Source organism: Sander lucioperca, chromosome 15, assembly GCF_008315115.2.
Source record: "Sander lucioperca isolate FBNREF2018 chromosome 15, SLUC_FBN_1.2, whole genome shotgun sequence".
Taxonomy (NCBI): Eukaryota; Metazoa; Chordata; class Actinopteri; order Perciformes; family Percidae; genus Sander; species Sander lucioperca.
In genome coordinates, this window is record NC_050187.1 from 22,501 (window position 1) to 36,513 (window position 14,013).

General features: G+C 40.0%; 1 protein-coding gene across 2 annotated transcripts in view; it reads right to left on the reverse strand.

Moving 5' to 3' along the window:
• Positions 1–10,447: 10,447 nt before the first annotated feature.
• The window catches only part of ltbp1 (latent transforming growth factor beta binding protein 1), a 144,318-nt gene continuing 140,752 nt past the window's right edge, over positions 10,448–14,013 (reverse strand). For both annotated transcript variants that reach the window (XM_031299982.2, XM_031299981.2), the window contains exon 10: positions 10,448–10,614. In XM_031299982.2, the coding sequence (XP_031155842.2) occupies positions 10,463–10,614 (152 nt within the window). In that variant the 3' untranslated portion in view covers positions 10,448–10,462. The remainder of the gene's footprint in view (positions 10,615–14,013) is intronic.

Genomic DNA, 14,013 nt, shown 5'->3' on the forward strand with positions numbered 1-14,013 from the left:
ATTGTAAGGATTGGAAATGATGTAGAACATTGTGAGGTCTGAGTATATTTTCTAACTGATAATGACTCACAAATGCAGAAATGTCTGAAAAGGCTGAAAGACTGCTGCTGCTGTCTGTGAAAGTGTTGTCATGGTGACGAGTGTTTATAAACATCCTTTGAACAGTTAACGACCGTATCACCTGCTGTTAAACTGCACCACACCTGCTAATGCTGAGTGAGAGACAGTGTGAGAGAACCCTTCAAACAACCCTTCAAACAAGCCTTAATAAATCCACAACAGTACATGTTATCGAAACACCGACTTCACCGTTAGAGACACAAGACCTTTGTGAACGTATTCATGTAAGATTTATGTTGATAAACTTAAAAATGTGGGCATATCAGCGATTTAAAAAAGTGGTTCGCTCTGCGTTTCGCTGGGAAATGTGGACGTTTAATATGGCAGTGGATGGAGGGCAGATGTGGAACTCTTGTCATTTGGAAGCTCATCGAGCCAAAAGTATAAGGCATATCGCAAAACTGAGCACATTGGCTGAAACTAGACAAAAATACCTACGTTTTGATGTATAAATTGTGTATGACAAGTAGATATTGTGGGCGTGAGAGCAATTTATAGAGAGGGGACAAAGATATTTTTCTAAGGTGCTGCACTCTAGCGATGACATCATCCACTCTGACAGACGCCACACACACTCACTAGAAACGCAGAAAAATCCTGAAATGATCACTAACTTAAACAGCTTTTTCACAAAAACTGTAAAAGATATCAAACTGAAAAGCCATAGCCTAATACCTGAATATTTTGTGAACATTTTAAAGTTTGTTTGGCGTCTGTAGGTGAAAGTATGAAGGAGCTGAAAATTTTGGGAGCGGAAGAAGATTTGAAGGATTTGAAGCATGCTCTCATTGACTTCAATGTTAAAAAAAAGTCATAAAAAGCTTAAAATTTTAAAAAGTATAAATAGTAGAAAATAAGATGAAGAAGTCCCATCATTAGCTGAAAGAGCTGAACATTTTAAAAGTTGAATGGTTTTAATAGCTGAAAGTATGCAGAAGTTAGTGAGAGCCAAAAAACGTACGGAATAATAATAATAAGATAAAACAGAAAACAATAGGGAAGCGTGAACAGCACATAACAATAGTTGGAATGCTGCTGAACAGCATTCCCACTAATAAATAAACAAAATGGCCGACAGGAACAACAATAGTTGGAATGCTGTTGAACAGCATTCCCACTAATAATAGTTGTAGCAGTTCAGGGCGTAGCAGGGTGTTGCGGGGCATAGTAGGGCATAGCAGTGTGTTTACATATGGGGGTTCCCATGTACCTTTTTCCCCTGCCACCCTGCTAAGATCTCTCGCTACCCCTTTGCCACCCCATGTCAAATTTTCTAGATCCACCACTGAATAGGCTATGATAGCTTCCTCCAACTTGGCCTTTTCAGCTTTCTGATGGTAAACTGATTGGGACAATTCCATTGACATGAATTGATTTTGCCAAATATAGACTGCTTCCACCACAACCTGGACTCGGGTATGTGGCAAAAAATGAATGGACAGTTTTAGGTGTTTTAAATATAAATGTAAGGCCTAACATCATCTTCGTCTTTTCACTGACAAGTTGACGTCTTGGAAGAGCAGCACATCAGAGTTTTCTCTGTCTAATGTTATTAGTGGGAATGCTGTTCAGCAGCATTCCAACTATTGTTATCCTGTTCTTTATTAGTGGGAATGCTGTTCAGCAGCATTCAAACTATTGTTGTTCCTGTCGGCCATTTTGTTTATATATTCTTATTAGTGGGAATGCTGTTCAACAGCATTCCAACTATTGTTGTTCCTGTCGGCCATTTTGTTTATTTATTAGTGGGAATGCTGTTCAGCAGCATTCCAACTATTGTTGTTCCTGTCGGCCATTTTGTTTATTAGTGGGAATGCTGTTCAGCAGCATTCCAACTATTGTTATTCTGTTCTTTATTTTTTCTTCTTCTTATTCCGTACGTTTTTTGGCTCTCTGTAACTTCTGCATACTTTCAGCTATTAAAACCATTCAACTTTTAAAATGTTCAGCTCTTTCAGCTAATGATGGGACTTCTTCAACTTCTTTTCTACTATTTATACCTTTTAAAATATTAAGTTTTTTATGACTTTTTTTAACATTGAAGTCAATGAGAGCATGCTTCAAATCCTTCAAATCTTCTTCCGCTCCCAAAATTTTCAGCCCCTCCATACTTTCACCTACAGACGCCAAACAAACTTTAAAATGTTCACAAAATATTCAGGTATTAGGCTATATCTTTTCAGTTTGATATCTTTTACAGTTTTTGTGAAAAAGCTGTTTAAGTTTAGTGATCATTTCAGGATTTTTCTGCGTTTCTAGGGAGTGTGTGTGGCGTCATTCACCGATCGTTTTAGCAGTCTGAGGCTTTATCTGAGAGCTTGCTCTGTGTCTTTGAATAGCTCCAGTGGGGCACAGCTGACAGTTTCAGCAGGTGACACGGTCATTAACCTGATTAAAGAGATCTCATCACAGACTTCAAAGGGTGTTTTCACTGGTCATACGTTACCATGACAACCCTTTCACAGACAGTCAACTTGAATACTACAGGCAGTAATACGAACATTAGTCTATATCTTTAGTGTTCCACTTCTGTCTGACTGTCTCTGTCTCTCTTTGTCTGTCTCTGTCTCTGTCTGTCTGTCTGTCTCTCTGTCTGTTTCTGTCTGTCTCTCTCTGTCTGTCTCTGTCTGTCTCTCTCTGTCTCTCTTTCTGTCTCTGTCTATTTCTGTCTCTCTCTGTCTATGTCTCTCTGTCTGTCTCTGTGTGTCTGTCTCTCTCTCCCTCTGTCTCTCTCTGTCTGTCTCTGTTTCTCCCTGTCTCTGTCTGTCTGTTTCTGTTTCTCCCTGTCTCTGTCTCTCTCTGTCTCTCTGTCTGTCTGTTTGTTTCTCTCTGTCTGTCTGTCTGTCTCTGTCTGTCTATGTCTCTCTGTCTCTGTCTGTCTCTGTCTGTCTCTGTCTGTCTCTGCCTGTCTCTCTCTCTGTCTTTCTCTGTCTGTCTCTGTCTCTCTCTGTCTGTCTATGTCTCTCTGTCTCTGTCTCTCTGTCTGTCTGTCTCTGTCTCTGTATGTCTCTGTCTCTCTCTGTCTTTCTCTGTCTGTCTCTGTCTCTCTGTCTGTCTCTCTCTGTCTCTCTGTCTGTCTGTCTGCTGTCTGTCTCTCTCTGTCTCTCTCTGTCTCTGTCTATCGCTGTGTCTCTCTGTCTCTGTCTGTCTGTCTATGTCTCTCCGTCTGTCTCTGTCTGTCTCTGTCTCTGTCTCTCTGTCTCTGTTTCTCCCTGTCTCTGTCTGTCTGTTTCTGTCTCTCTCTGTCTCTCTGTCTGTCTGTTTGTTTCTCTCTGTCTGTCTGACTCTGTCTGTTTCTGTTTCTCCCTGTCTCTGTCTCTCTCTGTCTGTCCATGTCCCTCTGTTTGTTTCTCTCTGTCTGTCTGTCTCTGTCTCTCTCTGTCTGTCTGTCTCTCTGTCTGTCTCTCTCTGTCTCTGTCTCTCTGTCTGTCTCTCTCTGTCTCTGTCTCTCTGTCTGTCTCTGTCTCTCTCTGTCTGTCTCTGTCTGTCTGTCTCTCTCTCCCTCTGTCTCTCTCTGTCTGTCTCTGTCTCTGTTTCTCCCTGTCTCTGTCTGTCTGTTTCTGTTTCTCCCTGTCTCTGTCTCTCTCTGTCTCTGTCTGTCTGTTTGTTTCTCTCTGTCTGTCTCTGTCTCTCTCTGTCTGTCTATGTCTCTCTGTCTCTGTCTCTCTGTCTGTCTCCGTCTGTCTCTGTCTGTCTGTCTGTCTGTCTCTGTCTCTCTGTCTGTCTGTTTGTTTCTCTCTGTCTGTCTGTCTCTGTCTGTTTCTCCCTGTCTCTGTCTCTCTCTGTCTGTCCATGTCTCTGTTTGTTTCTCTCTGTCTCAGTCTGTCTCTCTCTGTCTGTTTGTCTGTTTCTGTTTCTTGTTTTTATTCCCTTTTCCGTACGTTTTTTGGCTCTCCGTAACTTCTGCATACGTTGAGCTATTAAAACCATTCAACTTTTAAAATGTTCAGCTCTTTCAGCTAATGACGGGACTTCTTCAACTTCTTTTCTACTATTTATACTTTTTAAAATATTAAGCTTTTTAACACTTTTTTTTAACACTGAAGTCAATGAGATCATGCTTCAAATCCTTCAAATTTTCTTCCGCTCCCAAAATGTTTAGCCCCTCCATACTTTCACCTACAGTTCTAAATAAAGAATCTACGGTTCTCTCACACTGTCTCGCACTCATTAGCAGGTGTGGTGATTAATGATCAAAGACAGGCTTTATAAGTGCTAAAGGAACATTCATGATCTATACAGATGATGGTGTAGTGGCTAGGGCACATGCCTTTGGTGTGGGAGATCCCGGTTTGAATCCCACTGGGGTACATCAGTCAATGTGTCCCTGATCAAGATGTCATTTCACTTCTTCAACTATTCTCACTACTTCAACTTATTCTCCAGTTTAGCTTTAACAATTCAGCTATTCATGTTTTATTTTGGCTCTCTTTTTCCTCTCCTCTCTTTCTCTCCTCTCTTCTCTCCTTCTCTCTGTCCTCTCTTTCCTTTTGTTCAGCCCCATTCTTTTTACCTAATATATTTCACATCTCATATCAGCTAGATTGATGCTTTTTCGTTCTATGCAGTGTCTGATAATAATACAAAGTATTTCTTCTTTCAGCCGTTTTAGGTAATTCATTTCAACTTTCATCTTTGACAGTATTACAGTTCAGCTTCAAGCTTTTCTAACAATGTATTTTAGCTCTTCACTTGGGTAATGTAGTTTAGCTTCCAACTCTAACAATTTTCCTGATTTTTTAGCAGTGTAGTGCATTTGAGCTTTAAGATTTTTCGTACTATTTGTTTCATATTTCTGCATTCGTGAGTGATTATCAGTTAGAAAATATACTCAGACTTCACAATGTTCTACGTCTTTTGTCATTATTCAACTTTTGAAGCCAACAGTTCAGTTTAGCATAAGCTTTTAACTTTTTAATGAAATTCATACGTATTAAAACGATTTCCACTTTTTCAACTATTCTCACTACTTCAACTTCTTCTTACTGATTTAAGCTATTTAACCAGTTTAGCTTTAGCAATTCAGCTATTCAGCATTCCCACGCATTTTCTGCAGGAAATGCATTTTCTAGTATCTTATTATTATTCCGTACGTTTTTTGGCTCTCTGTAACTTCTGAATACATTCAGCTATTAAAACCATTCAACTTTTAAAATGTTCAGCTCTTTCAGCTAATGATTGGACTTCTTCAACTTTTTTTCTACTATTTATACTTTTTAAAATATTAAGCTTTTTATGACTTTTTTTTAAACATTGAAGTCAATGAGATCATGCTTCAAATCCTTCAAATCTTCTTCTGCTCCCAAAACTTTCAGCTCCTTCATATTTTCACCTACAGACGCCAAACAAACTTTAAAATGTTCACAAAATATTCAGTTATCCGGCTCTATCTTTTCAGTTTGATATCTTTTACAGTTTTTGTGAAAAGGCTGTTTAAGTTTAGTGATCATTTCAGGATTTTTCTGCGTTTCTAATGAGTGTGTGTGGCGTCTCCTAGAGTGGATGATGTCATCGCCAGAGTACAGAACATTCAAAAAAATATCTTTGTCCCCTCTCTATAAATTGCTCTCACGCCCACAATATCTACTTGTCATACACAATTTATACATCAAAACGTAGGTATTTTTGTCTAGTTTCAGTCAATGTGCTCAGTTATGCGATATGACTTATACTTTTGGCTCTGTGAGCTTCCAAATGACAAGAGTTCCACATCTTCCTCCATCCACTGCCATATTAAACGTCCTCCACATTTCCCAGCGAAACACAGAGTGAACCACTTTTTTAAATCGCTGATATGCCCACATTTTTAAGTTTATCAACATAAATTTTACATGAATACGTTCACACAGGTTGTGTGTCTCTAACGGTGAAGTCGTTAGCGATAGCACGTACTGTTGTGGATTTATTAAGGCTTGTTTGAAGGGTTCTCTCACACTGTCTCTCACTCATTAGCAGGTGTGGTGCAGTTTAACAGCAGGTGACACGGTCGTTAACTGATCAAAGGATGTTTATAAACACTCGTCACCATGACAACACTTTCACAGACAGCATCAGCAGTCTTTCAGCCTTTTCAGGCAATTCATTTCAACTTTCATCTTTGGCAGTATTACAGTTTAGCTCCAGCTTTTCTAACAATGTATTTTAGCTCTTCACTCATTTAGGTAATGCAGTTTAGCTTCCAACTCTGACAATTTTCACACATACACACAAACACACACACACAGACACAAACACACGCACACACAGACACACACACCAACACACTTACGCAGACACACACACACACACACACACACACACACACAAAAACACACACACACACACAGACACACACACACACACACACATATAGAGCTGAAGGACCATCTTCGATCCATGGTTGGTGATAGTGTAGTGGATATGACACATACCTGTGGTGTGGGAGAACTGGGTTCAAATCCCACTGAGGTACATCAATCAATGTGTTCCTGAGATCAACACTTAACCCATTATTGCTCTAAAGGTGTGTTACCACTGACATATATAGCAATTGAAAGGTGCTCCCTTTTATCTTTTTCTCTCTTTCTGCTTTTTTGTTCTATGCAATGGATATGGCTGATAATAAGTCTTTTTAGTCAATTCATTGAAACGTCCACTTTTGACAGTATTACAGTTTAGCTTCAAGCTTTTCTAAAATGTATTTTAGCTCTTAACTTATGTGCAGTTCAGCTTCCAACTTCCAAGTTTTTCTGCAGTTTAGAACAAACAATTTGTTCCATATTTCTGCATTTTCATCAATGTTTCTCACAGCATTTGTAAGTGTTCCATACTGATTCATAATTTCAGATAAAATATTATATAACATATAAATTATTTTATACATTAGTGGTGTTATTCAACTTTTTAATGAAATTCATACTCATTCTACCGATTTCCACTTTTTCAACTATTCTTACTACTTCAACTTCTTCTTACTGATTTAAGCTATTCAACCAGTTTAGCTTTAGCAATTCAGCTATTCAGCATTCCCACGCATTTTCCGCAGGAAATGCATTTTCTAGTTCTGTTTCTTCTCCTATCGTTAATCAAAAATATTTGAATGATCGTGACAACAAAGAAAGAAAGGCTGCTCTGTGCCAATACACGTGGGTTGCTGCCCAGTTCTACTTTTAATGTAAGATTTCGATATGAAATAGCCATCTAAATAATTGCATTTTAATTATTTCACAAGAAGAGTGATTTGGACCTTTTTTTTCTCTTTGAAGAAAGATTGATATTGTATGGGGTGACATTTCCAAAGAGCTCTAAAAGCTGTTCATAAAGAGTATTATTAAGAAGTATTATTAATTGAAGTATTGTTTTTCCTTATGACAAACAAAAGTGATGTGAGCAGAGCAGAGTATCACAAACTGCCACAACATCCTTAGTTTGTATTAGTTTGGGAAAATATGCTCAATAAAATGAGTACTAATCACAACAATGCATGTCTATATTTATTACAGATGTTCCACCATCCAACGTTCATTTGAGGGACAGCATTGACATGAATAACACTGCTGAGAAAATGACCTGAATAGTGTCCCAAAGCTCCCTATATAGTCCTGTACATCCACCTCCCTATATAGTCCCTATATAGTCCTGTACATCCACCTCCCTATATAGTCCCTATATAGTCCTGTACATCCACCTCCCTATATAGTCCTGTACATCCACCTCCCTATATAGTCCCTATATAGTCCTGTACATCCACCTCCCTATATATTCCTGTACATCCACCTCCCTATATAGTCCCTATATAGTCCTGTACATCCACCTCCCTATATAGTCCCTATATAGTCCTGTACATCCACCTCCCTATATAGTCCTGTACACCCACCTCCCTATATGGTCCTGTACATCCACCTGCCTATATGGTCCTGTACATCCACCTCCCTATATGGTCCTCTACATCCACCTCCCTATATAGTCCTCTACATCCACCTCCCTATATAGTCCTCTACACCCACCTCCCTATATGGTCCTCTACATCCACCTCCCTTTATAGTCCTCTACATCCACCTCCCTATATAGTCCTATACATCCAACACAAGTGTGTGTGTGTGTGTGTGTGTGTGTGTGTGTGTGTGTGTGTGGTAGAGTGAGTGAGAGAGTGATGGTGATTATCTTCAGAGTGAGTAGTGACTCTAGAGTCATAGTGAGAGAAACAAAGTGTCTCCCCTGTTTTTTCTGACCACGGTGGGAAAAGTTAACTCTCTCCTTGATTTCATGTTGTTTATGTAGAAGGAGAACATGAAATCAAGGAGAGGGTTAACGTTTCCTGCTATAGATTCCCCCCCCCCCACACACACACACACACACACACACACACACACACACACACGCCGGCCCTGCTATTCTCTTAAAGAGATTGACGCACACACCAACACACAAGTATAAACTTCAGGCAGGGATGGACTGACAATCTGTACATTCAGGAAAAGTCCAGAACGGCCGTCCAACCAACGGCCGTCGGCACAAAAAAAGTCAAATAAAGCTATATTAACAGCCAACAGCAAGGGGCGCTAATACTATCACTTACTGTATATGCTACGTGTAAAAAAAAAAACTGAGGAAGAAGAGTAAGCCTACTAGTCTGGCTATCACCAATCCACAGCCTGGTCATCATGATGAGGGACAGACAGCAGTTAATTTCACATCAGCAAGTAGGCCTACTGGTAAGTGCCAGGAGCAGGACACATTATAATAGGCTGCCTTTATCCCTATCTTAGCGGATTGCATAGTCAGCTATCAACATGCATCATGATTATGAAAATGATCGTGCCATTTAGTGCTGTCAAACTTAATGTGTTTAATAATTTCTGTTAGGTTAATTTGACACATTAAACGCGTTAGAAATTAATTGTGGGTTGACCGCAATTTCACTTTGTTGTATATGAGAGGTTGTAGTAAGCTCACTTTTGCTGCTAGGATGAAGACAATGGTATTGAATTAAACAGGAAAACAGCATGCATTGGTACCACTCTAAACGTGCTACCAAACAAGGAAGGAGGCTAAATAATTCACCAAATTTAACCAAAAGTTTAACCAAAAAATTCTAGCTTGCACTTTCTGTCTGTTTTCCATCAGAGTGCAGTTTTTCCTTGTCTTTCATATTTGCGTTTACTATTGTGGAACTGGCAAAGACCTGGTGGTTGTTTGTGAAAGCTTCACAGACAAAATTGATAGGTCCTAGTCATTTTCATCATTTCACAGCCTTAATATGAATCAAAAGTGTAATATGACATTGACAACATATTAAATAGGTTATTCAATGCTAATTCCTTAACACATAGCAACACATATCATCAATAATAGCTAATAACCTATCTTTAAAATCATTTGTTTATTCAGGTTGAAGATAGTTGCAGCACAAAAGATGACAGGTGTAGGTCAGGTGAGTGTAGGGAAGTGCCAGGATGTCCCAAGATGCTCTTGTATTTTTGTAATCAATGACGTCAATGAATCGTCCCAGCCCTAATTGTTAAATTCCTAAATTAAAGTGCTGGAAATGTACATTACTAGTTTGCATCCACAATATACAACAACCCCCAGGAGTGTATCCACCCTTGTTTCTTCCCCCAGCGCCAGCTTTCATTTGTTGAAAACTCTCCCCTCCGTTATTTGACTACAGGCCCTTTTATTTGAGAAAATAGGATATCAGGCTTATACTATAATTGTGGCATAACAGGAACAGAAAAAGAGCATTAAATCATTAATCGCAAATTAACATAGAAACACATCGCAGCACTGAAAAACCAGGGGAACACATGCTCACAATATGCCAAGTCTAAAGGGAAATTACTTACACTGCTGATAAATCATGTTCAAGATTGATCACTTTGGCACTTGAGTTGCTTTTCTAACTACGTCTTCTCTCTGTTCTCCCGATTATCTACATGATCTCTTCCTCTCTCTCCTCATCCTCTCCTCCCTGCTTCTTTCATGTAAGAGCCATGATATATTTGGAGTCTGGCTGTATGTTCTGTCTTGTGGTACATGCTTGAGGGGGAATCTGATTATACAATGAACACCATGCTTTCATCCATGCACTGTTTTCATATGCATATCATCAAACACACATGTCAGCTTTAGCAGCATTCCCAGCAGGCCTTGCTGTGCTTGTACTTTGGAGCTGGTGGTAGGGGTCTTCTGTCATTAAGTGATACAAGATGTATATTGGGAAGATTTGTATGAGCAAATCCACACATCAGAGCCCAGCATGCAAATGTAATGCATTTATTTCTGTCGATATAAGACTTTTGCTCAGTCTGACACTGCGCTGTTGGAGGTTCTGGGTTTAGATGTTAATCAATGAGAAACAAATTTAAGACAATGTTAGATTGTAGGACTTACATATGCAAGTGGTGAGTGTGGGGTCAGGAACAAAGCCAGGTTTACACATGCACCTGTAGCTTCCCACAGTGTTCAGACAGTTCCCATTAGGACACGCCCCCTGCAGCTGGCACTCATCGAAATCTGTCAATCAACAAAAAGACACACAATCAATCCAGGGATCTTTCAAGGGATTTCTCATTTTCACCACTTTCTCAATTACTGTACTAAGTTTGTATATTCCAGGATTGTCTTTCACTGAACATTTTCCTGACCCATATGCGGGTTTAACATTTTTAAGCCAAGGCAAGGCAGCTTTATGTGTACTGCACATTTCACCAACAAGGCAATTCAAAGTGCTTTACATAAAACAACTAAAAAACATTTGTTAAAGAAAAATAGAATAAGACAGGTAGTTACAGTGCAGTGTAAAAAATGAACAACAATTTTAAAGAAGTGCAGAATGAAACAGAAAGGTCTTCAGCCTTGCTTTTAAAGAACTAAGAATTGCAGCAGACCTGCAGTTTTCTGGGAGTTTGTTCCAGATATGTGGAGCATAAAAACTGAACGCTGCTTGCCCCTGTTTAGTTCTGACTCTGGGGACAGAAAGCAGAGCTGTCCCAGACCACCTGAGAGGTCTGAGTGGTTCATAATGTAGCAGCAGGTCAGAAATAAACCGTTTAGTGCTTTATAAACCAACAGAAGTATTTTGAAATAAATTCTTTGAGGGACAGGAAGCAGAACTGGAGTGATACGATCCACTTTCTTGGTCTTAGTGAGGACTGGAGCAGCAGCGTCTGATTGAGTTTTTTTGGCATTTTATTTGATAGAACAGCTTAGACATGAAAGGGGAGAGGGAGGAGGAATTACATGCAGCAAAGAGCCACAGGTGGGATTTGAACCTGCAGCCGCTGCGGTGAGGACTGAGCCTCTGTACATGGGGCACAGACTCTACCAGGTGAGCTCCCCAGGCTCCCCAGGGAATTGTTGTGTATAGAGTGTGGTCTAGATCTACTCTATCTGTAAAGTGTCCTGAGATAACTTCTGTTATATGACACTATAAATAAAATTGAACTGAACTAAATTGAAAAAAAATTTCCCCCACAGGACAATAAATATCTATCTATAAGATAAGATAAGATAATACTTTATTGTCTGTTACACAAGGGTTACAGAACATGTTCTTTGACAAGGCTCCAGTCACAAAGAGACATTCACACAGACATATAAAAAGAAGACCTGGGGTGTGGAGGTATCAGCTGACTGTGGTGTTCATGGTGTGCTGTTCAGTATGACTATTGCAGAGGGGATGAAGGGTTTCTTGGAGATGTTTTTGTGGGCCAGTGGTACCTTAAAACACCTGCCTGATGGTAGCAGCTGGAAGGAGTGATGGAGGGGGTGAGAGGGTCCTCTGGGATCAGGTTGGCTTTCCTGATCACTGAGCAGCTGTACAGCTCAGATAGGTGGGGGGGGTTGTGGGGGGAGAGCCAGTTATTTTGGCAGCGTGATTCACTATACGTTGGTTGTACCAGGAAGAGATATTGAAAGTGAGAACTGATTCAATGAGGGAGCGGTAAACCAAAGTTAACACGTCCTTGCTGATCTGAAAAGTTCAGAGTTTTCTGAGCAGGGCTATCTATCTATCTATCTATCTATCTACCTATCTATCTATCTATCTATCTATCTATCTATCTATCTATCTCTCTCTATATCTATCTATCTATCTACCTATCGAAGAAAAGGTCTGGCTGTTGAAAAACTGCTTTTTAAATGATTTTACTTAAAAATGAAAGGTTTGATATCGGCCTATAATTGCTCATTAGTGAGGTGTCTAGATTTTTCTTTTTTAAGAGTGGCTTGATGACTGCAGTTTTCAGATTCTGTGGTAAGATACCTGAGAGAAGAGACGTGTTTACAATTTGTAGAAGATTTTGATAAAGCCTGTTGGCAGAATATCAAGGCAACAGGAGGAGGATTATATAAATCCAGAAACCTCAGCAGCTGGCCTAAGCACTGGTATTGATCAACACCCCTATTAACATCTACAGATGCATCATGGTCATTACGTGCTATAAGCGGTAAAACAACATACTTATTACCATTTTAAGGGCTCTACTGTAGACGCACATTGACCATTTAACAACATTAGTCCATGAAATAAGGGAATGCTTACAAAGCATGTTGAGTTAGAGAATGAAGGCCAACCTAAGTGGTTTGCAGCATCAGCAAAGACAAAAGGCTGAATTTCTGGCCACCATTCAATGTCTGAACAATACGGTACATCCATATGTGGATCCTAATAGTTAAAGTTAGATGTTAATCAAAAGTGATAATAATAATAAACAGTATATTAGCTAGTGTAAAAAGGATAAGTTTGGTTTCCTGTGAATTTGTTTAAATGAGGAGTAATTAAAAATAAAAATAAATAGCTGTGATGTGTGTTCATGAAGTACGACATGAATGAATTCATGCTTTTTCATGCATCAAGTCATGCGTGAATTCATGATAATTCATGTACCCTTATTATAAATTGTTCCTGGAGACCTCTGCCTTTGGGTTGTCAGGCCAGCTGTGATTAGGCCACATGTTTGTGCCATCTCACCAGTATTTGGAACCAGCAACCTCTGTGCTACCAACCACACAAGTTGCCCAATTGTTATTTCTACCAGCCCCCCCCTCATATAGCGAGCTAATACCGGCCCTGAGAGTTCATTGATTGGAGTGGTTAACGTTTCACGCCACTGACACTGGACCCCTGGACAGCAGACTATAAAACATGAAGAATCACCAAGAACAAAAGAAAAAGCTGCCACTGCTTCTTCACCCCAGCTGAATGGGGGTGAGAAGATGAAAGGTGGGCTGTCTGCTGATAGAGGGAGATAGACAGATCAACTCCAGAGACTCCAACACTGCTCCAGAATGCCTAAGAGAAAAAAGAGGCTGTCCACTCCCTCCAGCCAACTCCCTGGCCATGGAAACCGCCATATATGCCAATGCTATAGGTTACTTAGCATTAGACCATAAGTAGGATCTCCCATCGAAATAGGATTAGTATTGAATTGCAAATCTTCCCTTGTTCTTCCCAAACTCTCATCTACTACATGTGCTTTGCTGGCAGAGACTTGGCTCTGCTCTGCCTGTGTCTGTTCCAACGCTGGCGGCGGCTGGTTTGACCAAGGAGATGCAAGTGACAGCTAGCTTAACTGCAGTATATTTCTGTCAGAGAAACATTGCTATGCAAATCTCCTAGCTACCACACAAGCTGCTACAGTCTGCATGCTCAGCATAATTGCACATTGTGGAGCAGACCTGACAGGAGCCTGTTCATCTGAATGGCTGCTCATGGTTACAGAGCTCTAAAGGTTCTGACCATGTCAGCACTCATACCTGGCCACAACACCCTCCTGTGGTTATTCAGCAGATCAGATGCTAATAGCTGACTCCTTGAGTCCTGAAAACAGGTAGGAGCATCTCCTCACTATGTTCTAGGCAGCAAAGCTGAATAATCAGTTGTATAAGGCTAAGATCCTCTACTGTGCTTCC